This window comes from Scyliorhinus canicula, chromosome 7, assembly GCF_902713615.1.
Source record: "Scyliorhinus canicula chromosome 7, sScyCan1.1, whole genome shotgun sequence".
NCBI classification, from domain to species: domain Eukaryota; kingdom Metazoa; phylum Chordata; class Chondrichthyes; order Carcharhiniformes; family Scyliorhinidae; genus Scyliorhinus; species Scyliorhinus canicula.
The window spans coordinates 181,204,194-181,230,749 of record NC_052152.1 but is presented as its reverse complement, the minus strand read 5'-3'; the positions used below and the strand labels follow the sequence as shown (position 1 = coordinate 181,230,749).

The window sequence follows — 26,556 nt, the reverse complement described above, 5'->3', positions numbered from 1 at the left end:
GCATCAGAATAGTGGGGAAAAACATATGGTGTTGATCGTATTGACATTCTGCATTACAATGCTCATTCATGGATGCGGATTAGTAACTAGCTAAAGTTGAACAGTTGTAATGGGAGCTAACGCACAGCAGAAGAGTTGTTGACATGTTGGATTTCCTCTTGTTCCTGGAGGCAGTGGTATTTGAGAATAGTTGAGGGGTACAAGTGATTCATTGAACAATGTATGTTGGCAAGAAGTAAAACAAATAGAATGCTGAATTTTCAGTTATGTTTGTATTAAATCTGTATAGTTCTCTATACATAGTCTGGCCGCTAAAATGTATGGGAGTCATTCAGTACCCAGAGACAGTGCATGGTAGAGCCGGATGTTAGAGGGAAGTGCAATTAGGAATAATCTGGAACTCTTCAGTTACCAAAGAGGCACCACAGAGAGGAACTTGCAGAGGTAGCCAAATAAAGGACTTAAACTCCCTTCATCCATTGTCGCAGCGTCTGCATGGTCTCGGCAATGTTCCATGCCTCGGGACATCACGCGACAATTACCAGGCAGGAATGGTCCCTTCTAGTCAGGGAACACTTCAGTAGTCAAGGGAATTCAGCCTCTGACCTTCGGGTACGCGTTTTCCAAGGCGGCCTTCAGGATGCGTGACAACGCAGAATCGCCGAGCAGAGACTGATAGCCAAGTTCCGAACGTATGAGTACGGCCTCAACCAGGACCTTGGATTCATGTCGCATTACATTCACCCCCCACCATCTGGCCTGGGCTTGTGAAATCCTACCAACTGTCCTGGCTTGAGATAATTCACACCTCTTTAACCTATGATTATCCCTCTCTCCAGTCACTCCGTCTGGACCTGTAAAGACTTAATTACCTGCAAAGACTCTCATTCAAAGTATCATCTTGCATCATTGACTTTGTCAATATATGTGGTTCTGGAACCCACCTCTTCACTCACCTGAGGAAGGAGCCGCGCTCCGAAAGCTAGTGATTTGAAACCAACCTGTTGGACTTTAACCCGGTGTTGTAAGACTTCTTACTGTGCCCACCCCAGTCCAATGCCGGCATTTTCACATTATGGACTTGGAGTCATACATCATTGATTGGGCATCAGTTCCCACCCAGCACAACTGGCCTTGCAGCCTGCTCCTGAGTCCTCCCTGGCCAACTGAAGCCAAACCTGTCAATCAGTCCAATCTTAGGGTGCACAATTTATCAGGGATGAAAGGCAGATGTTGGGAAATCTAAGACCTCTGGATTTTCCATCCAAAACTGCAACCCCAACCCCCTCCCCCACCCCCTGTGTGTTAATGTTGAAATCCAGTTACAATGAAGGGCATGCTGTACTGCAACTGAGAACAGATATTACTAATTGAGGAAATATTAGAGCATCATTCTTATGTACACATATGAATCGGTTTCCGTTTATGTGGGGGAGAGGAAAAAGGAGTATGTACCTGTGTTCTTTGGGTTGTATGAGCATGCTAAGGAAAGACTGGCTCTAGATTCCTCCATCACTCACTAAGTGAGCAGCAGATTGTGATGCAAGGTCCCCCCCTAAGTTACAAGGCCACGCAGCCTCGCAGCAACTCCATGGTTCCCACATAGACGGACACACTTTTCCCCCTTTGAGTTACATGTGCGGTTGCATAAAATAATTTAAAGGCTGTGTACATTTTAAAATGCTGCACCCAACAAAGAAAATTAAAGGCAATGTTGCTCCCTCTTCCCACCCTTTGTACCCATCCATTTTAGCATTCAGGCCAACGTGTTGGTAACATTGAAATTGAGTTCGTAAAAGCTTCCTGCAGTTGTTTTTTTGCAAAGTATTTAAATGTTTGGATGAATTACCAACCAGCGAATATCTTCCTGAGCATTTCCAATGTTACCACATATAGGAGCCAGAGGAATTCTTAGTCCCATAAAGCATTGTCTTTTCGAGAGAAAATTGGAAGGAAGATGCAACTGTTCAGACTAATTTGTGTAAATTGAGTGAGGACAAATGACAATTACTCAGTTTCCTCCATTGGAACTTTCATTTGCAGACATTAAATATTGTAACTCCTCGTATACGAGCTGAGGATTGCAGTGTTGGTCTATTACCACGCAATCACGACAAGAACCGTAACATGGACGTCCTCCCACCGGACAGATGTCTCCCGTTCCTTATTTCCGTCGATGGTGAAACAAACAACTACATCAACGCTGCCCTCATGGATGTAAGCAAAAAAAATGCAAGACATTGCATTTTGACTTCTTCATTTACTCAGTATAGCTATACTAACGGGGAAATGCTGTTTGTATAAAAACAGATATTTCTACATTAATCTTAACAAAATTTGCACTAGAAGTTTTATTAAGGAAATCCCAGAAAGGAAACTTGAAACAACTGTCATCACGTTTGTGAATGCAATTTGTACAGTATGAGGAGGGGTTTTGAAACCCAGAAATGATGGGTGTGAGCTGGGCGCAATGGCTGAACTGCGCGAGAGCCCCAAATTGGGCTCTGTCCCAACTTGCTCCATCCAGTGGGATCTGGACCTCACCCTCACTGGGCGAGATCCGGATCTGAATATCTAAATGAACCATTAGGCACCCTGTGCACAAATGCTGCATCTGGGAGACCTCACCAGGGCGACTTTTAGTACTGGACCACGTAAACGTGGACCAGGCATAATGGCACCCGCGAGGGTCTCTCAGGCAATTGGAGATCCCCAGGTGGCCAGGGACAGGGTAGGATGGTACCCTGGCAGCCTGACACCCTGACACTGCCACCTGGGCAGCCTGGCAGTGCCAGTGTGCTGGGTGGCACTGCCAGGGTCCCAGACTGGCAGTACCAGGGCACCCAGGTGCCATGTTGGCACTGCCAGGGGTCGGATCCAGGGTGGCCTTGCCACTTAGAAGGGAGTGAGGAGGGGTACGCAGGTGCCTCCCCAAGGTTGTGTGGTGTGAATCAAGTGGGAGGGGTTGAAAGGGGGGAGGGGGAAAGAACGGGACAGACGATCAAAGTGGCACCATGATCTGCAAACGTTCTTTCGGCTCGCCAGCAGGAAATCACTCTCAGTGCAGCCTCGATGGAGAGACACTCCCCAAGGCCAAGAAAAAGCCTTTGAATAGCGGGGTGTTTCTCTGCGCTGCGCTGCAGCCACCAAGAAACACGCCCAAAGGCGGACTGAGTTTTAAGTCCGCTGAATCGCGTCTAATGTCTCCAACTGCCGGTGATGATTTTATAGCAAAGTAAATGTTTGTTAAGAAATCAGAAAAAAATAAACAAAAATAGAATAACAATGATCTTTACTAGTGTCACAAGTAGGCTTACATTAACACTGCAATGAAGTTACTGTGAAAATCCCCCAGTCACCACACTCCGATGCCTGTTCGGGTACACAGAGGGAGAATTCAGAATGTCCAATTCACCTAACAGCACGCCTTTTGGGACTTGTGGGAGAAAACTGGAGCACCCGGAAGAAACCCATGAAGACGTGAGCTGAACATGCAGATTCCGTACACACAGTGACCCACTGAAATAAGACAATGGCTTCACACAGTACCAATACTTTGAACAGTTCCAAACAATCTTAATGACCTTCAGAGATAAACTTCCCCAGTTTGCTCTACAACATCTTATAGATTTTAAGTCTATAAAAGTCCAGTCACTTTTACCAGACAGTGTCTTTAATTCTTTCTTGAGGTGGCCTCTGAGGTTTCCCAGCAGTTAGCTTTTCAAGTCTGGCTTCGTTCGCTCTGCTTGCCTGGAGTTAACCAACTATTCCTGCTGTTAGCTCAAATCTAAATCAGCTCCCTTCATAGTATCTCCTCAAATACATTATTTGTATCTCTCATTATCTCACCCGGTTTCTTTGGAAGTACTCTCTCCTAGAATTGATTAGCTTCATCTCTTTACTTTAGCTTTTACAAGTTAAAAGAAAAGTAAATTCCCTTTATCCACACTTCACCTATGACACCTAACTTTTTCCCCCTTGCATATCTTATCCTTTGAGCTGCAACATCCTTTCAAATCGATTCCTGTTTTCTAACTGTTGTACTAAATTACCTTACCTATGTTCATTAACATATCAAACTCCCAGGGCGTGATTCTCCAAAAAGGGAACAAAATCCCCTAGCGAGCATGTTTAGCCACGTGTTTCCCCACGCTCGCAGTGCCGAGAAACACATGGCTATTCATTGTGACTCGCGTTGTATAAGGAGCCTGAACGGGAACACGTGGCCGAAGCCACACACAGCACCATTTCATACAGAGGAGTTTTGCTCACTGGAACTTCCCAATGTAGCGAGAGATCAATGACGCCCTGATCTCAGAGGCCCCTGAAGCAGCCCCCAATGCAAGGATTCCCAGTCTCTCGCCCCATCCCCCTCCCACCAGCAATGCCAGGCGCCACCCTGCCCAAAGGGCTTGCAGCTGGATGCCTCTGATCCACTGGAAGATCCTCACAAGTACCATTCCGTCTGGTCCCGGTTTGTGGGGACAAAAGGGATGAATCTCAAATTCTAAGGTACTTTGGGAATCTGCACATTAGAGTCAGACTAGCTGTCTCGCTCTGATATGCAAATTTACCAAAAAGTGATCACCAATCGAATACCCTAACAGTTAAAAATAAATGACCAGAATATTACCAACAGAGAAATATTGAGCGCAATTCAACCGCAAAATTTTGAATTGTCATTTTGGGCGAGTTTGGCAGGGTTTTTCTTCCTGGCTTTTGGGGTGAGATACACACTGGTATTCACCCACACTTTGAGCCTTGGATAGTTTCTCCCGGTTCAGCCCACACTTGGACATTTTTTCACCAATGGAGAGCTGAACTCGCCAGGCGAGACCAACTCCTCAGAGAATTGGGCAGCCTTTTAAAAGGGTGCCCCGATCTAAATGAGCTTCAAGGTCCCCTAGATCTTCCACCCATGGGCAATGTCAACCCCTTGCACACATGGGAATTACCCTACACACCCCTGCTATGAGGTTGCTGAGGGACCCCACTTTCAGGACCCCGACCCTTCATCCCCCCAACATTTGTGAGCCCCTTCATATCTGCCCTTCACCCCCCCCCTCCCCCAAACCTTCATACGCCCCTCATTGTCCCTTTCATGAGCATGGCTCCCCTCAGGCCCCGACCCTTGGCTGTGCCACCCTGGCATGCTGATACTGCCACCTAGGCACCATGGAGGTGCCCCTGCCAGCCTGGCAGTGCTACCCAGGCACCTTGGAGGTGCAAGGCTGGCAATGCCAAGGTGCCGATCTGGCAACCAAAGATGCTAGGGTGCCAGAGGGAGAGCCAGGATGCCACCCTGCCCTGTCCCCACCCATCCAGGGGTCTCCAATGGCCTGGGATACCCCTCCCCCAGGTGCCATTACGTCTGGTGCACGTTTGTATGGACCAAAACTAAGACGCACCCAGTTGAAGCCTCGCTGGGGAGGCTGTTAGTTCCTGGCACCCAGAGAATCCAATGGATGCATATTAGGCTCATTAAAATGTACTGATCTGGATCTTGCACACTGTAAGATTCAATGGCCTTGTCAAAACACCAAGTCGGGTGCGATGAAGCCATTGAATTGCGCCCATTATAATTTCTTGGGTTTTCCTGACAAATTTTTTGACAAGTAGTATTCAGAGCTGAAATGTTCTGCAAGATAGCAATAAATAAAACAGTGGTCCAGACTGCTCCCTTTTCAGTAAAACAGCAGCCAATACAATAATGCAATTTTAACAGCAAGAGGTCTACCATCCAGCTTTCTCATATCCCCAACTCAAATATATTTAATCATAATAAAGAAAAACGGGTTTGTATACTGCTATAGGGTGGACAGTGGCACAGTTGTTAGCACTTCTGCCTCATAGTGCCAGGGACCCGGGTTCGAATCCGACCACGGGTGATTGTCTCTGTGGAGTTTGTACATTCTTCCCGTGTCTGTGTGGGTTTCCTCCGGGTGCTCCGGTTTCCTCCCCCAGTCCAAAGATGTGCAGGTTCGGTTGATTGACCATGCTAAATTGCCCCTCAGGGTGTGGTTGCAGGAATAGGACGATGTGGACCTGATGGGCCAAGTGGCCTCCTTCTGCATTCTAGTGATTCTGTGATTATGATTGGCATCAAGTTTAATCCTTGTGAAACCCATCAGATCCCTGGTTCTTTCAGCCCAGCGATATTCAATGCATATCGCTCATCTACAAATGTATATCCTTGCGTGTACCTTATCCAATATTTTGCCTTTAATCTTCCTTACTCCCAGTCTGTGATCGGGCTGAGAGCTGTGCATCTCTTGGTGCCATAGTGGCACAGTGGTTAGCACTGCTGTCTCACAGCATCAGGGACCCAGGTTCAAATCCGGAGTTTGAACATTCTCCCCATGTCTGTGGGATTTCCTCCAGGTGCTCCACTTTCCTCCCACAGACAAAGATGTACAGATTAGGGGGATTGGCCATGCTAAATTGCCCATTTTTGTCCAGGAATGTGCAGGTTAGGTTACTGGGATAGGGCAGGGTGGACAGGGCTGTTGACATGGGTAGAGTGCTCTTTCAAAGAGCCAGTACAGATTCGATGATCGAATGGCCAACTCCTGCCCTGTACGGATTCTATGATCTCTGAACAAATTATCATCATATGGAATCCCACCAAAGATCTTGGATAATGGATTTTTTCCTGCATTCCTCAGTGACCCTCAGGTCACGCATCCTGACTAATCAAGTCTAGCCAACATCTCTCACCTAGATGGGCTCCACCTTTCCAAGTTCTTCATTTTTCAATGTTCTTGGCCTCACAATTTCCCCGACATCAGATGGACCTCCTAAATCTACCTCTATCACTAAAGCTATGCATATACATATAAAATGTGAAATGTGTAATTCCTCTTAGATCAGGGAGAGAGATCATCATTTGTGGCCTTAACTCTACATTATTTTTGAAGTTAATGTTGTTGATGTCTTTGATGTTGAAATAAACACGGAACTGCATATGACATTGTCAACTAAGAATGTTGCTTCTTATCACTTTCTCAGAGCCACAAGCAGCCTGCGGCATTCATTGTCACACAGCATCCTTTACCAAATACTGTGACAGATTTCTGGAGACTAGTGTTCGATTACCACTGCTCAGCAATAGTAATGTTGAATGAACTTGATGCTGCACAGGTGGGCAAAATGAATAAGATCTGTATCCATTCCCACTCTTTTCCTCTGCGACACACAAATGTTACAAATGCGCCATTTGGAGCAGACGTCATTTGGGGGTGGAAGCTGTTTGTAAGAACTGCCCCCATTAACATTCCCTGAACCATTACTGCACTGAATCAATCTAACGTTATGCAATTAGATTAATTTAAATACCAGGGTCAGGGTCTTGGCCCAGTTGGGGCTAGTGTTAAGTGGCAAATTGCTTATAAGATACCATGAAAGAGGTAGTGCATGGTGCAACATGTTAAATATTCATCCAACCAACATAATCACGAGTGATTTCTAGGCTTTGCCTTGCGCCTGCTCTAATTATTTGCACCAAAAGGGTTTCACCCAGAGAGTAGCAGAAATGTTCGGAGTAAGAAGACACAGCAGTGATTTGACTATTTAAAAAGTGGTTGTACTTTTTGAACCGACGAGTAATTCCGTATTGACAGTGACACTAATGAAACACGTCTTTGAACCTTAGAATTTGTTTCGGGCCCTTTTTAACTGCGTGTGTCTTTTACCCAGGTCTGCTTTCAATACTGGCCAGAGAAAAGTCTGTGTTGCTATGGCCCTATCCAAGTGGAATTCATCTCCGCGGACTTTGAAGAGGACATCATTGTTCGGGTTTTTCGGATCTACAACATGGCACGAGTGAGACTGGGATTTCAAGAGCTGTTACATGTGTTCATTGTGGACGTTCTTGTCGTTGAAATTGTATTGTGTCAGGAATTAACATCATAGAACATAGAACATAGAACAGTACAGCACAGAACAGGCCCTTCGGCCCTCAATGTTGTGCCGAGCCATGATCACCCTACTCAAACCCACGTATCCACCCTATACCCGTAAACCAACAATCCCCCCCCTACTCCCTAACCTTACTTTTTATTAGGACACTACGGGCAATTTAGCATGGCCAATCCACCTAACCCGCACATCTTTGGACTGTGGGAGGAAACCAGAGCACCCGGAGGAAACCCACGCACACAGGGGGAGGACGTGCAGACTCCACACATACAGTGACCCAGCCGGGAATCGAATCTGGGACCCTGGAGCTGTGAAGCATTTAAGCTAACCACCATGCTACCCTGAGAATGGCTTCTCCCCAGTGTGTGTGCGCTGATGTACAGTGAGGTTAGATGATTGTCTGAACCCAGTCCCACAGTGAGAGCATCTGAACGGTTTCTCGTCAGTGTGAACACGTTGATGGGACATCAGCTCCCCAGAACTTTTATAGGCTTTCCCACAGTCTGAGCATCTAAAAGGTCTCTCGTCAGAGTGAACTCGCTGGTGTCTCAGCAGGTGGGCTGAAATGGTGAATCCCTTCCCACACTCGGAGCAGATGAATGGTCTCTCCCCGCTGTGAACCCGCTGGTGTATCAGAAAGTGGGACGAGGTAGTGAATCCCTTCCCGCATTTGGGGCAGATGAACGGTCGCCCCCCAGTGTGAATTCGCCGATGAATTTCCATCCTAACTGGATAGTCAAAACCCTTCCCGCAATCCTCACATTTCCACAGTTTCTCCTCAGTGTGACGTTGTTTGTTGTTCGACCGGTCGGATCGGCTGAAGTGTCGTCCAAACACATAACACGTGGACAGTTTCTCCTCACTGTGATCGGTGCTTTTTCCTTCCATGTTCAAAATCCGATCATATTCAGGTTATGGTAAATTAGGCGAATCTGTCAGATCCTGATGTGATGTTTGGTTTCAGTTTCCCGACAGAAAGTCTTCCCCTTCCAATACCCGGTACCACGGAGACCTGAACAGAGTTTGCTGCTTTTTCACAGACGGGACAATGGAGACGCCATCTTTCTCGCGCGCACTGGCAGGGAACATTTCCCAATGCAGGAAACATTTCTTCAACCTAACCCTTCTGTGAACGCAAGCTATTAGGATTTTAAAAATAAATGTGTTCTCTCTGTTCACAGCTCTGTGGGAGCTTTTAACCATTCCAGTTGCTAATACAAGGTATTTAGTTATTATACAGCATTCAACTGAGTGTGGCATCAAGGATCCAGAGGGAATTTGAAGTTAATGGGGATCGGGGGGGAGCCTCCATTGGTTAGAGTCAGATGTAACACAAAGGAAGATGGTTGTGGTTGTTGGAAGTCAGTCATCTCAGTCCCAAGACATTACTAGAGTCCTCGGCCCAGTCAGCATCAATGACCTTCCCTCCCTCAGAATGTCAGAAATGGGGATGTTCACTTGTGCTCAGCGCCATTTGCGACTCCTCGCGTACCGATATTGTCCATATCCATTTGCAGCAAGATTTGGACAATATTCAGGCTTGACTGATGAGTGGTAATTATCATTTGTACCATGAGTGCAAGGCAATGAGCATCTACAACGAAAGTCAATCTAACCTTCTCCCTTTGACATTCAATGGCATTACCATCGCTGAATCCCCCACTATCAACATCCTGGTGATTACCATTCATGAGAAACTGAACTGGACTCGGCATATAAACACTGTGGTTATAAGATCAGGCCAGAGGCTGGGAATTTGAGGAGAGTAACTCTCCTCCTGATTCACAAAAGCCTGTCCAACATCTACAAGGCACAATCATCAGAGAGTGATGAAATGCTGTCCAATGCGTGGATGAGTGCAGCTTCAACGACACACAAGTAGGTGAGTGTAGTTAGATGTTATTGATCAATTCTGTATTCTAAAAGAACTAAGTGTCGAAACCTAAGTTTCGTAGTGTAAATAAAATCATAACTTTATGTTGTGGTATTTGTGAACCATTATGCAATCTATCCTAACTATGCAACACAAATAACACCACATGGTCCCAGGAGTCTATTCCTTGAAAGAAACAGTAATTATATTACTGTCGAAAACATTGGAGATTGAAGAAAGCAATTCAGAAGCTATATCTCCGAAAAAACCAACATAAAGACTGATCAGAAGGTGGAAGGTCTCCAGAAGCCTGACCACTTCAAGACACATGGCCTGAACTGGGCTTTATTTAAGCAACAGTTCAAAGTCTTTATTTCAGCCTCCCTGCTAGAAAATGCATCAGACTAACATAAGATAGCTCTCCTGCTAAATTTGGCTGGACCGTAAGCATTGGAGTTATTCAATTCATTTGAATTTAGTGCAGATGAGGACAAAAATAAACACAGCATGGTGCTCCAAACATTTGACACACACTGTAAGAAACAGGTGAATGAGACTTGTAAGCACTACATATTTCGGAAAAGGCTGCAGCTTAGGGGAGTGTCAGTGGATTCCTTTGCCACAACGGTCAAGCTCCAAGCGCAGTCCTGTAATTTTGCCTTTCTTCCGAGTCTATGCTGCGGGACCAAGTTGTGTTCGGAATTAACGATGAACAGCTGTGTGAGAAAATGTTGAGGAAACCGATGTTGTCAATCGAAGACGCTATACCTATGTGTAAGGCCAGCGAGCAGGCATCAAGCAAATATGCCAAATGTGTGGCTGAGGAAAGGAGTGCGAAATTGATAAACTTTGCTGATGCCATTAATGCTGTGCCGCTGCAAAGAAAACTGCTTACAATGACCAGTGGCCATTTTGATTGTGACATCACGAGCACGATGACGTGTACACGCTGTGGACACACCCACAGTAAAAAAAGAAATTGTCCAGCGAGAGGGAAACATTGTTCCAATTGTGATTCCAATTTGCAGCACAGTGCCGTTTTGAACCGACTGTTCCAATAACCAAAGTTAAACAGCAATATAGGGAATGGCAGAAGGATCCAAAGTGTGCAAAGTGTTGAGAAAAATACCAAATCACAGAAGATAGAGAGGATTGCTCACCTTATGCATTATCCGATACCTTCATGATTGAAGCCATTACCAAGATTGATTTATTGGATTGGGAAGACAGACCAATAAACATACCCTCAAAGATAATAAAGGAGTGCACTGTCTCACTTGAAATAGATGGTGAATGGATCCCATTCAAGATTGACACAGGAGCGCACACAAATATCACATTCTGATCTTTAAAGCAAGCCAATCAGTAAGCTTCTAATAAAGCAGTCCACCTGTGAGCTCAGAGATTACAGTGGTAACAGGATAGCTGCAAAGGGGTCATGCTGTATCGTCGTAAAGAATGGGAAAATAGAGTGACCCATCGACTTTGAGGTCGTAGAGGGTCACAACATCATTGGTTGGTATTGCTGCTTGTGAAAGATTGCAACTAGTGGAAAGGATTCACTCAATGGGTACTTAAGATGACACAGATGAAGAGTCCAGGGAAGACCTAGGTGATAAGTAAGACCTCTCCTGGTAAGACCTTTTCTGGCACATCAGAAAACATAGCTTCGACTGATGCTGAAACATCAGAACACAGGGCAACTACTGATGCTGAAACATCAGAACCTGTGTTAGTCCAAATAGTGGAATCACAAGTTTGTTTAATTTCTGAGATACCACCAGTATCTGATCGCAAACTACAGACCATACAAGCTGAAACTGAAAAGGACTTGACGCTTCAGAAGGTAAAACAATACCTCAGCGTAGGATGGCCTGCTGGATGCAAATCACCCTTTAAAAACATAAGAGATGACCTTACTACGATTGATGGTGTCCTGCTAAAAGGAGACAGGATAGTGATAGCTGTCAGTTTACGTCTAGGGATTCTGCAGCAGGTTCACAAGGCATCGAGAAGTGTCATAGGCGAGCAAGACAATCGGTGTATTAGCCAGGAATGAACAGAGAGATCGATCAGAATATGCACAGAGCAAGGAAATCATGCAACAAATGGAAATTGTGACCTGTTCATGGAACAAGGTGGGCATGGATCTATTCCATTTCCAGGGTCATGATCACTTGATAGTCATAGGTTATTACTCCAACTTTCTAGAGGTGATGTTGTTAAAAGATTTGACTGCCAGATCGGTTAAAAAAAGGCAGCAAAATCGATTTTTGCATGCCATGGTAGTCAGCTTATCGTTGTCTCTGACAATGGTCCGTGTTTCTCAAGTTGGGAGTGGACACAGTTTGCAGAGCAATATAATTTTAACCAAGTGACCTCCAGCCAACATTATCCACAGTTCAATGGGAAAGCAGTGCGAGGAATAGGGATAATTAAGAGATTGTTCCGAAAGGCAAGTGAAGATGGTCAAGACATGTCATTAGCGCTGTTGGCATACCGATCAACACTGTTATCGACGACTCTCTCACCTGCACAAATGCTGATGGGGAGAAGTCTACGAAGCACTTTACCACACATCATCAGTCCAGAAACTGATAATAAAAAGATAAGAGAAAGATTCACTAAGACAAAGAAGAAACAAAAAGAGGTATACAATAGACATACCAGACCTTTGCTGAGTTTCCAAAGGAGACTTTGTGAGGATTCAAGATCCAGAAAGTGGTTGGCCAAATCTTGCCAAAGTTAGAAAACAGATCCTACCTGGTGCAAACAGAATGAGGAGCACTGTTCAGAGAGAACATGGGTGGAATTCTCCGACACCCCGCAGGGTCGGGGAATCGCCCGGGGCCATCGTAAATCCCACCCCCGCCGTGTCCCGAATTCTCCGCCACCTGACCCGCGATGGGCCGAAGTCCCGCCGCTGTCAGGCCTCTCCCGCCGACGTGGTTTAAACCACCTCTGGTGCCGGCGGGAGCAGGCGGCACTAGCGGGCCCCGGGGTCCTGGGGGGGGCGCGAGGCGATCGGACCCCGGGTGGTGCCCCCATGGTGGCCTGGCCCGCGATCGGGGCCTACCGACCGGCGGGTGGGCCTATGCCATGGGGGCACTCTTTTTCTTCCGCCACGGCCTCCACCATGGCGGAGGCGGAAGAGACCCCCTCCACTGCGCATGCGCCGGTGGTGATGTCAGCGGCCGCTGATGCTCCGGCGCATGCGCGGACTCACGCCGACAGGCAAAGGCCTTTCGGCCAGCCCCGTCGCCGGTCGGCAGGGCGCCAAAGGCCATTGGCGCCAGTATGTGGAGCGGGAGCCACTCCGGCGCGGGCCTAGCCCCTAAAGGTGCAGAGTATTCCCCACCTTTGGGGACGCCGGAGTGGTTTTCGGCACTCCAGAACGCCGGGACCCCACACCCCACCGGGTAGGGGAGAATCCCGGCCCAGATGAGCAGTACTACGTGTCAAGCACAAGGTTCAAGTTCAACGTGAATAAGGTTTTCTACGAGACAACATAAATCAGGACATTGCCTTACTAGATCCAAGTCGTGCACTAACACAGCTAGATGGACTAGAGCAACCTAATGCCTTGAATATTCCACTGAGCTGTTATACCAGGAGAAGACAACCTCCAGAGAGACTGAACATGTGATTGTCATTTAACCATTCTCATCTAAGTGATGTAACTGTACTAATACAAAGAAATACTGCATTGTATGCTAATAAGATAGTTACTAGTCATTTAGATAGCAATACTGTTAGGTCAGAGATAAAAGAAAATATCAGAACCGCTGTCATAATTTTTTCTTTCACAAAGAAAGGGGGATGTGGGCAGCATGGTAGCACAGTGGTTAACACTGTGGCTTCACAGTGCCAGAGTCCCAGGTTCGATTGCCCGCTAGGTCACTGTCTGTGTGGAGTCTGCACGTTCTCCCCGTGTCTGCGTGGGTTTCCTTCGGGTGCCCCAGTTTCCTCCCACAGTCTAAAGATGTGCAGGTTAGGTGGATTGGACATGCTAAATTGCCCTTAGTGTCCAAGAGGGTTGGGAGGATTTGTGGGTTACGGGGATAGAGTGGAGGTGAGGGCTTAAGTAGGTCTGTGCAGACTCAATGGGAGCTGCAGATACTACTATATAAAGCAGTGATGCTAGACCTTGGGGGAGGAGTAAGCAGGAGACAGCAAGAGTAAGGTCTTCAGAGCAGTTAGTGTGAGAAGATTAGATTATAGTTATACCTGTGAGTGAGGTTAGCAATGGGTGAGTGTAGTTAGATGTTATTGATCAATTCTGTATTCTAAAAGGACTAAGTGTCGAAACCCAGTTTCATAGTCGAAATAAAATCATAGCGTTGTTTAAGTAAAAGCTATACTGTGGTATTTGTGGAACACTACGTAGTCCACCCGAAATAAGCAATACAAAGAACACCACAGGTCTCACCTGAGAGAGTCTGTGTGTGTTTGCAGAGATTTCATGATCAACTTACAAGTAACTCATTCTGGTTCTTTCCCCATCACTCGCAGCTGCATTGGAGGCAGACACTGACTCTGATGCCCGTTTGGCCTGGATGACGTTTGCTGCCATCCTCTGGTCACTGAGCGCCCTGACTGGGCCCTGACTGGGCAAGCGATCCCTTCACAATGGCAGGACACTCCGTAATCATTGTGGTTTCAGGTTGGGCGTGTGGGCAAATCAATGGCAGATGCAGTATAATTTGGATAAGTGTGAGGTTATTCACTTTTGAAACAAAAACAGGAAAACAGATTACTACCTGAATGGTTATAAATTGGGAGAGGGGAGTGTGCAGCGGGACCTGCGTGTTCTTATACACCATTCACTGAAGGTAAGCATGCAGGTGCAGCAGACGGTAAAGAAGGCTAATGGTATGTTGGCCTTCATTGCGAGAGGTTTCAAGTATAGAAGCAGGGATGTGTTGCTGCAATTGTACAGGGCCTTGGTGAGGCCACACTTGGAGTATTGTCTGCAGTTTTGGTCTCCTTCTCTGAGGAAGGATGTTCTTGCTCTCGCGGGAGTGCAGCGAAAGTTTACCAGACTGATTCCAGGGATAGCAGGACTGTCAAATGAGGAGAGATTGACTAGGTTGGGATTGTTCTCGCTGGATTTCAGAAGAATGAGGGGGGATCTCATGGAGACTTATAACATTTTAACAGGACTAGACAGGGTAGATGCAGGGAAGATGTTACCAATGATGGGTGTGTCCAGAACCAGGGGTCACAGTCTGAGGATTCAGGGTAAACCATTTCGGACAGATATAAGGAAACATTTCTTCACCCAAAGAGTGGTGAGCCTGTGGAATTCATTACCACAGGAAGTAGTTGATGCTAAAACATTGAATATATTCAAGAGGCGGCTAGATATGGCACTTGGGGAAAATGGGATCAAAGGCTATGGGCAGAAAGCAGGATTAGGCTATTGAGTTGGATGATCAGCCTTGATCGTGATGAATGGCGGAGCAGGCTCGAAGGGCCAAAAGGCCTCCTCCTACTCCTATCTTCTATTTATCTATGTTTCCTCAGTCACAAAGATCACTGACAGCGGGGCAGAGGCGGTGCTGCCATCATCAGGAACACCCCGATGCATGCAGCTGCAGGCCATCCGCCAACATGAGGTTTATTTGAAATGGCTTGATCCGCATTGATGGGCAAACAGCTGGCAGAGTCAATAGGTGCCTCATCCACCTTTCACATTGGTAATACCCTGTTGGTATCACTGACAGTGTTTGGCCTCATAGGTCTGATCATAACCCCAGAAACCCTTGATTGAGTTCCTGGAGCTGGCGCTCCATGAAAATTGCCAATCTATCCATGAAGGATACTGTGCGTTCAGAACTAAGGGTCAATGCAATGCTAATACTTTGCATGGACTCCTCCATTCTACAAAGCATGCTCACAAACCCTCAGGAATCTCTGCCAGATCTCCATGTGCATTCCGCTGGACATCCAGCATTTGCCACCTAATGGATGACTTCAGAGGCTCAACAATTTCTTATGGTTCAACATCACCCTGGCCTCCAACACTCCAGTTGTCAGAGGCTTGCGAGCTCTCTGTCTCGTCAGAGTCATGCATTCATAACAAAGTCTTCAATAATTTTTGTTTTAATACCCAGAAATAACTTGAGTGTTTTTCGCACTTTGGAGACGTATCCCAGCAGATTCACAGACCTCCATAGGAAGCGAAGCTAAAACAAATGATGAGTCACAAAGCCTCTAAAATATATAACAGAATTCCAGTAAGAATCATTGAGAAACTGCAAATTAAAGTGGAATGGGGTTCTAAGATTTGAAGATAGATGCATGGATCTGGAAGAAAGTGATTAGTAATAGTCCTGATACATTGCAAGATTAACACACAACCCGCCGAATAATCTCCCAGCTATTTAAAATCGGATGAAGTTAACCAGATAATTACTAAATGTTGTGCTGTTTAGATACAAATTCCATTATCAAAACAAATCGACGACCGTTTGAGAGAAGCCTTGAAATGATATTATCCACTGAGTGGAATTATTAATTCCAACAGGGTGAACCCAGTCTAGTACAGTAGCACAAAATGGCATCTAACAAATCCACACCCTGTTATGTATTGCACCTATTGTCATTTTCCATTTGCTCGGATAATATTGCCAAGATTATTAATTTCAGTTAAGTATGGAACCTGAAAGTTGAAGAATTGCCAAGAAGGTTTTGAACTATTGTTTTGTGATCCTCAGTGGAAAGACTTTATGGCCCGGTGAAAAATCAGCTACCAATTCAGTACAAGCTGATTTCATTTGACTGACTTAGACTAATTTCACCCCCTTGACTTAGTTTCATCTGATTATTTTTAAGTGAATCAATCATTTGGAGTTGCGGAAAATTTGATATCTACCAATCCTTCATCCTTCCATAAAAATGTTTCAATCTTGATAACTTGAGTTAAAGTCCACTGAATGGCTCGTTTAGCAGAGTGTTTCTCAATGCCGGCAGTGCCGGGAAACATCGTGCTATTCCCTCCACCGAGGCCACATGTAAGAGGGATTTCCTGCTGGCGAGTTGAAGCTGTTGGCATGAAAGGCTCCTTGCAGCCTGGGACGCCATTTTGTAAGACTGCCCAATATTTCCTCTCCCTTTCAGGCACTCCCCACCTGTTTTGAATCCCCCTCTACCTGGCAAGCGCATCCCAGTCCGACCCCTGGCAATGCCAACCTGGCACCTGGGATTCATGGCACTGGCACCCTGCCAGTGCCTCTGTCATCCTGGCTGTGCCACCCGTTTTGTTGAATCTCGCAAGACATTTTGAGCATTGCGAATCTCGTGAGAGGTCTCTCGTGAGATTTAACAGCCTCATCCCAATACCAAATCGAATGCGACGAGGCCGCTGAATCGTGCCCATAGTTTGTGTTGAGATTACTTTAAGTATTCTTGAGTTTGTATAAATACCTTCTCTCTCCCTAAGATGGTAACCAGACCACATTATGTTAATAAACTCCCACGTTGGCCCATTGCACCACTTCATAAGTGGAAATCTTGGCACACTTGCTAAAAACGAATATCATATATGGATCCCATCTACGTTCAGAGGTGTTATGGTATCAGTAGCCTTAATGCCATGGGGAGGGAAAATGCTGGAAAATCTCAGCAAGTCTGGCAGCATCTGTAGGGAGAGAAAAGAGCTAATGTTTCGAGTCCGATGACTCTTTGTCAAAGCCTTAATGCCATTGTGGCATTTAGCATTAAGTGATTGGATTATATTGTATTTTCTTGAATACATTTTTATTATTGATATGTTTCATAACTACAAAATATTCTGGATCGTGAATAAATTCAAGTTTAATTTTTCCATCTGTAAATGGTCTTCTAGCCTCAAGATGGGTACCGCATTGTACAACAGTTCCAGTTCCTTGGCTGGCCATCTTACAGGGATACTCCAGTGTCAAAACGCTCCTTTTTGAAATTGATCCGGCGTCTGGAGAAATGGCAAGAAGAGTATGATGGGGGTGATGGTCGCACAGTGGTACACTGCTTGTGAGTATTCACATCATGCAGGTGTTAACACTTTTCTTTAAATAAAATATACCTTTCAAAGTTACTAACACACAATGAACTCCGTTAATTGTTTGTTCTCCTCTGTCTGTTCTCAGCCTCACTGTTTTTTGTATTTAACCCCTCCTTTGCTTTCCCTTTCGCTGCTACCATCCTCCCTCCAGTCCTTCCTCTCTCCCACCTGCTTCATCGCCCCTTGCACTTTTCTTCACATGTGCAATGGTTACCCTAACCCTGATGGACCCGAATGCTGCACTTGGTTTTCATTCACCTGTGTAACAACATGGGGGATCAATAGTTATTGTTCATCTTTTTCCCCCAAGAGCAGGTACTTTTCAAATTCAGTGCTATAATTGTAGGTGATGGAACACTTAGCACAACCAAGATGGAGCCAAAAGCTTTCCAAACACAATTAACTTAATTTCTCCCCTCCACCACCACATCTCTATAACACAATCCATCACTTCCCACGCCAGCCGTCTTTACACCCTCCGCGAGATGAATATTTTGTACAGATTGAAGTAGATTTGTGCGTGGATTCTCGGTCATTCAGCATGAAGCTGCACCATCACATATCTTTTAGAGAAGAGCCATCTGTTTCTTCAATCTTATCAGGTTTCAAATGTATACTTCAACATTCAAAGGTTCAGAATTTGCCAACAAATTTCATCACCAGATATATTGTCAGGTACAGATTGTTAAGGAAACCTCCCCGCTCAAATGGATATATAACCAGCACTTACTGAATGAATGAGATGATTTTAAATTACCATGCTGCATTAGAGGGTCCAGGGATAACGTGCTAATTGACTTTATCACCTTCTCGCTAAAAATGCATGTGCTTTTGTCTTTTAGCAATGGTGGCGGGCGAAGTGGAACACTTTGTGTAGTTCGCAGTATCTGTGAGATGATTCATCAACAGAATATAATAGATGTTTTTCACACAGTCAAAACTCTACGAAACAACAAATCCAACATGGTAGATACACTGGTAAGATTGAATACCTCTCTGGGTATTCCAATAATGCAAAAGAACTTCTCTGAAAGTTTGAGTCTAGAAATTGCTGTTTATGCATTAGTCAGTGAATGCTTAACTCTGTTCAATGTGAGGCTCCTGTCCACTGCTTTAATTCGGGTATTAACCTAATTATTTTCAATGAGCAAAAATCACCACTAAAAAATTAAAGTGGAAAATTGCCCTGCTAAGTCCTGCCTACAAAAAGCAAGACAAATGCACACCAGCTAATTATCACTCCATCAGACCACTCTCAGTCATGAACAAGTGCCATTGACAATGGTATTTATCAGCACTTATTCATCTGCTTACTGGTGTTCATTCTGAGTTGACCACTCGGCTCCAGACCTCATTATAGTCTTTGTCCAAACATGGACAAAACAGCTACGTTCTAAGGTAATGGTAACTACCCTCGATGTCAAAGCGGCATTTAATGAGTGTGGAAGCGAGGAGTCCTTCTAAAATTGAAGTCAATGGGCATCAAGAGAAAAACTTTTACAGTAGCTGGAGTCATAACCTCGCACAAAGGGAGATTCTGGGTGTGCCTCCTGGAAGCTGATCACCTCTGCCCCAGGGCATTTCTGCAGAGGTCCCTCAAGGTAATGTCCTGGGAACATCCATGTTCAGCTGCTCCATCAAAGACTTTTCCATCTTAAGGTCAGAATGCAGATGACACAAAGCATGGAAGTATTGTGAACTATGAGGGGAATAAAGATAAACTTCTTGAAAATACAGGCAAGTTGGTGGAATGGGCAGATAAGTGGCAGATGAAGTTTAATGAAGAGAAGTGTGAAGTGATTCATTTTGGCAGGAAGAATCAGGAGGGACAATATAACATAAATAATAAGCTCTAAAGGGGGTGCAGGAGCAGGTGGACCTGGGGTATATATGCATTAATCATTGAAGATGATAGGGCAGGTTGGAAAGTGCTTAATAAATCCTACAGGATCCTGGGCTTTGTAAGAAGGGACACTGAGTTCGAAAGCAAGGAAATTATGAAAATCCCATATAAAATGCAGGTTTGGCCTCAACTAGAGTATTGTGTCCAGTTTTGGATACCACACTTTCGGAAGGATGTGAAGACATTAGAGAGGGTGCAAAAAAGTTTCACGACAATGGCTGCAGTGATGAAGAGCTTTCGTTGTGTGGGTAAATTGGAGAAGTTGGGATTGTTACCCTTTGAGAAGAGAAGGCTGAGAGGAGATTTCATAGAGATTTTCAAAACAATGAATGACCTGGACAGAGTAGATAGAGAGAAGCTGTTCCTGAAAATAGGAAGATTGAACACCGGATGACCGAGAATTAAGGTGATTGTCAAAAGAGGTAGTGGTGACATGACAAAAACTTTTTTACACAGCAAATGGTTAGGATCTAGATTGCACTGCCTGAGAGTATGCTGGAGGCAGATTCAATTATGACTTTTAAAAGAGAATTATGCCATTATCTGAAGAGAAATGAATTGCAGGGCTGCAGGGAAAAGATGAGGGAGTCAAATGACCCGCTTGTGTACTGTAACCTTTCTAAGTGTCTGTAATTCTATAAGTGGGCATGCTTGTTCATGATTGTGCAGTGTTCAGTTCCATTCATGACTCCTTAGATACTAAAGCAGCCTAGTCCTGCATGCAACTAATTATGGACAACGTTAAGGCTGTGCTGGTAAGTGCCAAGTTACATTTATGCAACATATGAAGTATCAGGCAATAATCATCTCCTACAACAAAGGGGCTAATCCCTTGCCATTGACATTTAACAGCATTAGTCCCACCCTGTGTACTACCATTGACCAACAATATAAATGGGCTGTTGTTTTTGGTCCCTTGTACCAGGCAGCACGGTAGCATAGTGGTTAGCACTGTGGCTTCACAGCGCCAGGGTCCCTGGTTCGATTCCCTGCTGGGGCACTGCCTGCATGGGTTTTCTCTGCGTGCTCCGGTTTCCTCCCACAGTCCAAAGACGTGCAGGTTAGGTGGATTGGCCATGCTAACAATTGTCCTTCGTGTCCAAAAATAAATGTTAGGAGGGGTTATTGGGGTTTGGGGCATAGGGTGGAAGTAAGGGCTTAAGTGGGTCAGTGCAGACTCGATGGGCCGAATGGCCTCCTTCGGCACTGTATGTTCTATATCTATGTTATGAAGTAACTCATCAAACACTTCGACTTGTCCAAACCAGGATCCTTTTATTGTGCCTTGTGTGGTAAGATGACAATCTGATACAGAGCATGTTATCATGGAGTCTTGCTACTCCTCTGGAACCTACACCTAGCGCCAACCAATTACATGTACATCCTATTACCCTCCCAATCTTCTTCTCAAGATGGCCGGATGTGTCTCCCTTTATATCTGGGTCCCAAGTCACTTGACCTTGGTCTGGAGACCGCATGGTGTGCCTGTACCCGCCACCTGCTGGTTGGAGGTCGCACTCATCCAACTATGATATAGCCCACAGGCATATCATCACAGGGACCAGCCATATAAATATTGCGGTTGCAAGAGGCTGGGTAATCCTCAGTGATTAACTAACCTCCTTACTCCCCAACCTATCCATCATCTACATAGCTCAAGACAAAAAGTCTGGATGAGTGCAGCTCCAATAACATTCAGAAATTTCAACACAATTCCAGTCTCCCTGGTTGATATCCTATTCGCTACATTAAACAGCCACTGCCTCCATCGCTGACGCACCATGGCTGCAGTGTGTACTGTTCACTGAATGCACTGTAGAAACCTGCCAAAGTTTCTTCAACAGTACCTTCCAAACCCACAACCCCTACCATTTAGAAAGACCTGGGCTGCAATTGCATTGGAGAAACATCACCTCTAAATTCCATCTAAGTCACACACTATTTTGATTTGGAAATATATCACTGCTCCTTCATCATTGTCATGTCAAAATCCTGGAATTACCTACCTAACAATACTGTGGGTGTACCTACCCAGGTTGCCACAGGTCAAGACAGCGGATCACCACTCCCCCCATTAGGGGTAATTAGATATGGAGAATAAATGCTAGTCTTCTCAGCAATGCCTACGTCCATGACAAATCAAAAAAAATGAAGCATTCATTTCCTACTACTTTGTAATATTTTCTAATATATTCTCTCTGGCCAAAGAACAATCCGTGTTAATTCACTGTTATAATTTCACAATATTGCACCAACAGAATTTCTTAATACTCTTACTCAGGATGTGGATGTCACAGTGCACTTACAGCCCATTCCTAGTTGACCTTGAGACGGTCCTTGAAACTATTGCAGTCTGTGTGTTGTGTGGTACAAGTCAAGATTTTATGAGACCTGGAGGTGCAATTGCTGCCCTTATCCTTCTATGGGGTGGAGGGCACAGCTTTGCAGGATGCTGCTAAAAGAAGTTTTGGTGACTTGCTGCAGTGTATCCTGCACATGGTACATAATGCAACCATAGTACTTTGCTGATGGAAAGAGTAGATGATTTAACCTATTGGATCCATCAATCAAGACAGTTGGTTTGACCTGTACAGTGTTGAGCTTCTTGAACGTTGTTACAGATACATCCATCCAGACAACTGTAGGGTATTCCATCACACTGTTTGTCATGCATTCTAAAAAACAGACAGAGTCAAAGAGAGCCACACACAAATTTGCTGCATTTATCACTGCATTTATAGGGAAGACTTTGTGGATGACGAGACTTCCTGCTCCCCACCAGCCACCCCCCCCCCCCCAATTCCGCCTGATACCCTTGCTGATGTTGGCGACCTCATAGCCATTTAATGTTCTTTTCCATCGCTCACTCTGCAAGAAGTCCCACTTCAGAGAGCTGCCAGTTAATCAGCGCCACGTCCTGGTGGTCACGGTGAGACTGAACCTAGTTTAAGCACTGGGAGCCCAGGACAAATATATGTAGAGGGGGAAGCTGCAGAGGTGGGAAGTGACGGTGGGGCCTGTCAAATTTCTGATAGGTCGGGAGCGAGCAGGTAAATGGTGAGAAGGTCACCCACTGAATTTTCCGGGAATCTCCATTGGCAAACCTGATGGAGAGTGGCACTAACATTCTGCCATTTGTGGCTTGTCCAGTTTTAGGCTAATGGTGATTCTACAGGATCTTAATGTCATTGATGACTATGGGAAGATGGTTAAATGATTTCTTGTTGAAGTTGGTCATTCTCTGTCACTTGTCTGGTATGAATGGTATGTGCTGCTGATGAACACAATCCTGGATATTTTATTCAGTCTTGTTCATTGTGGGTGCAGACTGCATCATTGCCTGCAGAGTTACAAACAAAGTCAAACATTATACAATCCTCAGTGAACAGCCCCACTTCTGAGCATATTATGGAGATAATTGGAGCAGCTGATGTTAAGTAAGCCTAGTACAATAATCTGAGAAACCCCTGCAGAGGTTTTCTGGGACTGAGATGATTGACCTCCAACAAATGCAATAACCTTCCTTTGTACCAGGTGTTACTCCAGCCAGTGGGAGAGTGATCTCCCAAATCACTATTGCCTTCATTTGTGCATATTTATTAACAGAAAACACCATTGGTCATGGGAAAGAGGCAGAATTTATAGGGAGTGTGTCTTTTTCTCTTCTAGGAGCAATATAAATTCTGCTATGATGTGGCACTGGAGTATTTGAATTCATTTTGAACTTTTGCAACGAGAAGCTTCATTGTGCCAGCACAGTGATCATTTTACCAGAAGAAATCTTCATATCATGTATCAAAAAAAAAACATGTGCATCCGGAAAACGTTCGCATAAATTTGTGTTCTCAAGGATCATGTTGAAACCAGAAAAGAAAGCAAGCAAAATCTCGGTACTAATCTCACGCGTTAACCGCAAGAACTACCTGGAGGTGTCGGTTTACTCCATCTTTCACCAGAGTTGTGCTTATGCCAGAAGTAAATTGATGTCATCGGTTTGGATGCCAACTGTTCATTGTGTCAATTGTCCTCGTATATTGCATTCCATTGTGCTTAAACTGTTTGCATAACGGCACTAATGAATGCTATCAATAATCTATTATTAGCAAATCTTTATTAAGCATTTTTAAATAATTAGGATTAGAAATGCTAAATAAAAGGAAGCAATAATATTTCTGCTGTATATTGATTTCCTGGTAATTTTGATGTTCCATTATCTGCAGCTTCCATTAAAATGGTACAGTTTGGGAGCACAAATTGTTTTTGTGAGAAAAAGGGGTTAAAACATCATTGTAACCTTCAAAGAGCCCGCAATAACATTTTCAACTATTCAGGTGTCTAACCTTCAAACAAAGGATCAACGTTTGGTTGGAATGTTACGGAGTCAGCTGAATATGTATCGTTCTTCTTTTTGCAGATTAAATAATGGGTATTTCCAGCATTTTCTACTTTAATTTGAATGAGATACATTTCATCTGAAGCCCTTTTTATCAATTTATTGGTTAATACCGTTGCCGTAAATTGTCTGCTATTCTAACACAGTCATTAATCTGTAAAAAAAAAAAACAGGTTGGAACGACTGCATTAAAATAGCCCAGACTATAAATTTAGCATAAATGCATTAGCCAGAGTATCGATAATAATGATGAAAAAATTAAACTCCCGGGCATTCTCTGATTTATGGAGCCATCAGTAAGGTGCATTAGATCAGAAGGTTGTAGTACCTGAGGGCCTCGAAAAGATGGTTTGCTGTATTTTGGTGTGATATAGTCAGTTTCATCAAGCTCATTGTTACTGACAGAAAGCAAGACTGTAGCATAAAACCTAGTACATATCTTGTTAATTTTTATTGAGACCTTGTCAAAGCATCATTCTCATGCTTTCTCAAAACTTTATAAACTGTTTATTAACTTACAATTCTTGTAGATTACGTGAGCTCCTTAAATACATATTTGTAAGAGAGGAACAAAAATTGAGTTGTGCAAAGTCCTTAAACTTTAGAAGGACTTTAGAACTTCTACCTCCTGTCAGGTTGCTTGGTTGTCATTTTTAATAGCGTTCTTCGCTGACGGAAGAATACCTGTAAAAGATTTAAGTTTTGTCTGGAATATTTTTCTTAATTTATTTCACGTTGCTGTGATTGTGCATCGGCTGTGCATCATTTATACAAACGTAATCAGTGCAAAATAGTTTTCTCCCAGTTTGTTTGGCTTCACCAAATACATGTTTGCACAAACCTTGAGACATCTGTCCCATCCATATAAAGTATATATATATATATCTAATCATGAGATGCAACAGACCTAATCTTCAGATATAATGTGGAAAGATTTGTTCCAAAGGTCAAATCTGTGGTACAGTATTAAGTCTCAGTAAAGTTCACGATATTATTAATATATGACTGAATAATATCTAAAATCATGATTGGCTGGCCAAAGTCAGTAATTCCTTGCAAAGACCCTGCTGGTGTTGAAGAACAAATTCTAAATTATTCATTATTTGACCTTAAAAGATCAAAGCAGAATTCCGCATTCTTACTGCAAGAAGCAAAATCAAAAATGTGGCACTTTTGGAAAAGCAAACTCCGTTCCGAATTGCCACTATTTACTTAAAGCAAATTAAAACAGTCCCATGCTGAACTATGTGTCAATGGCTCTTGCGACAAGCCGAGCAGGTTTTATGCTGTAATCTAATGCAAGCGCTGTTTTTTGACTGTGCCTGTGCCAGCATTTTTCCCCCACCTCCCTGCCCACCCCATTTCAACACCCAATGCCCTGGATATTTCACAGTAGGCTGCCTAATTTAAATACTAACACTACATAATCAGAAAAGTAAACCAACGTACAAACAAGAAAATACTCAAACCAAGTTTCTTCTCCTGTGCTCATTGGTGTTTGCTGTTTCCTTCTCAGATCAGTTTCTGTGTTTGGTAGACGAAAGCATGTTTGAATAGCTTCGCTGTGTAATATTCTGTAGCCGGTTACTTTTCTAGCTTTCTAAATTGTGGTGAGTTATGTGAAGTCAAATAATATATGAAATATATTTTTGACAGTATATAAAAGTAATGTGACCTTTTTACAACTGTAATGCCATCTGACTAATTTATTCTTGTATGTTGTAAGGAAATGTTTGTAAAATGGGCCTTCTGCCATCTGTATAATAAAGCAAATGGAATATGTGATGCAGATGCTGTATCCGCCTCTGCTGATTTGGATGTTCTGTGTGATATATGGTCCAGGCATAGACACGTGGAACTTGCAGAAAACCACCTCGGTTGTTCCAGAGAAGAGTCAGATTCGACGTGAGACATTAATTTTGTTTCTCTCTCCACAGATGCTGCCAGTCCTGCTGTGTTTTTCAAGAATTTTCTGTTTTCATTTCAACTAATTCTGTTATTGAAATTTGTTTAAAACGTCCCTTAGGCTAAAATGAGTCCAAAACAGAATTACTGATTAGCATGCGGAGTACATTCCCAGCTTAAGACACTGCAGAATTCTGGAGTCGAATTCTCCCAATCTGGGACTAAGTTTTGTGGCGGGAGCAGTAATGTGGAGTGACTCCCGCCATGAAAGCCAGTGGAAAAACACACCACAGGTGCGATTTACCGTCTCGACGCGGCCAACTTGGTGACGGGTTCAGGCCGTTGAATCTCGCAAGAGGCCACTAGACAAGATCCAGATTTGCATATTTAAGTAATCCATCAGGATCATTTGAATATGTATGCGCAGGATTCCCCCAGCGCCCGGACCTAACAGCCTCACCTGGGAGACCTCGCTTGGCCTCCATTTAGTGCTGGTCCACACAAACATGGACCAGGTGTAA

The 26,556-nt window shown here is 44.3% G+C and overlaps 1 protein-coding gene across 2 annotated transcripts in view; it reads left to right on the top strand.

The window, feature by feature from the left end:
- Window positions 1-25,919, top strand: part of ptprt (protein tyrosine phosphatase receptor type T) — a 1,581,811-nt gene extending 1,555,892 nt beyond the window's left edge. For both annotated transcript variants that reach the window (XM_038803435.1, XM_038803434.1), the window contains 6 exons: window positions 2,044-2,217; window positions 7,009-7,140; window positions 7,696-7,821; window positions 17,640-17,803; window positions 18,677-18,812; window positions 23,407-25,919. In XM_038803435.1, coding sequence (XP_038659363.1) covers window positions 2,044-2,217; window positions 7,009-7,140; window positions 7,696-7,821; window positions 17,640-17,803; window positions 18,677-18,812; window positions 23,407-23,460 — 786 coding nt within the window. In that variant the 3' untranslated portion in view covers window positions 23,461-25,919. The remainder of the gene's footprint in view (window positions 1-2,043; window positions 2,218-7,008; window positions 7,141-7,695; window positions 7,822-17,639; window positions 17,804-18,676; window positions 18,813-23,406) is intronic.
- Window positions 25,920-26,556: the final 637 nt, after the last annotated feature.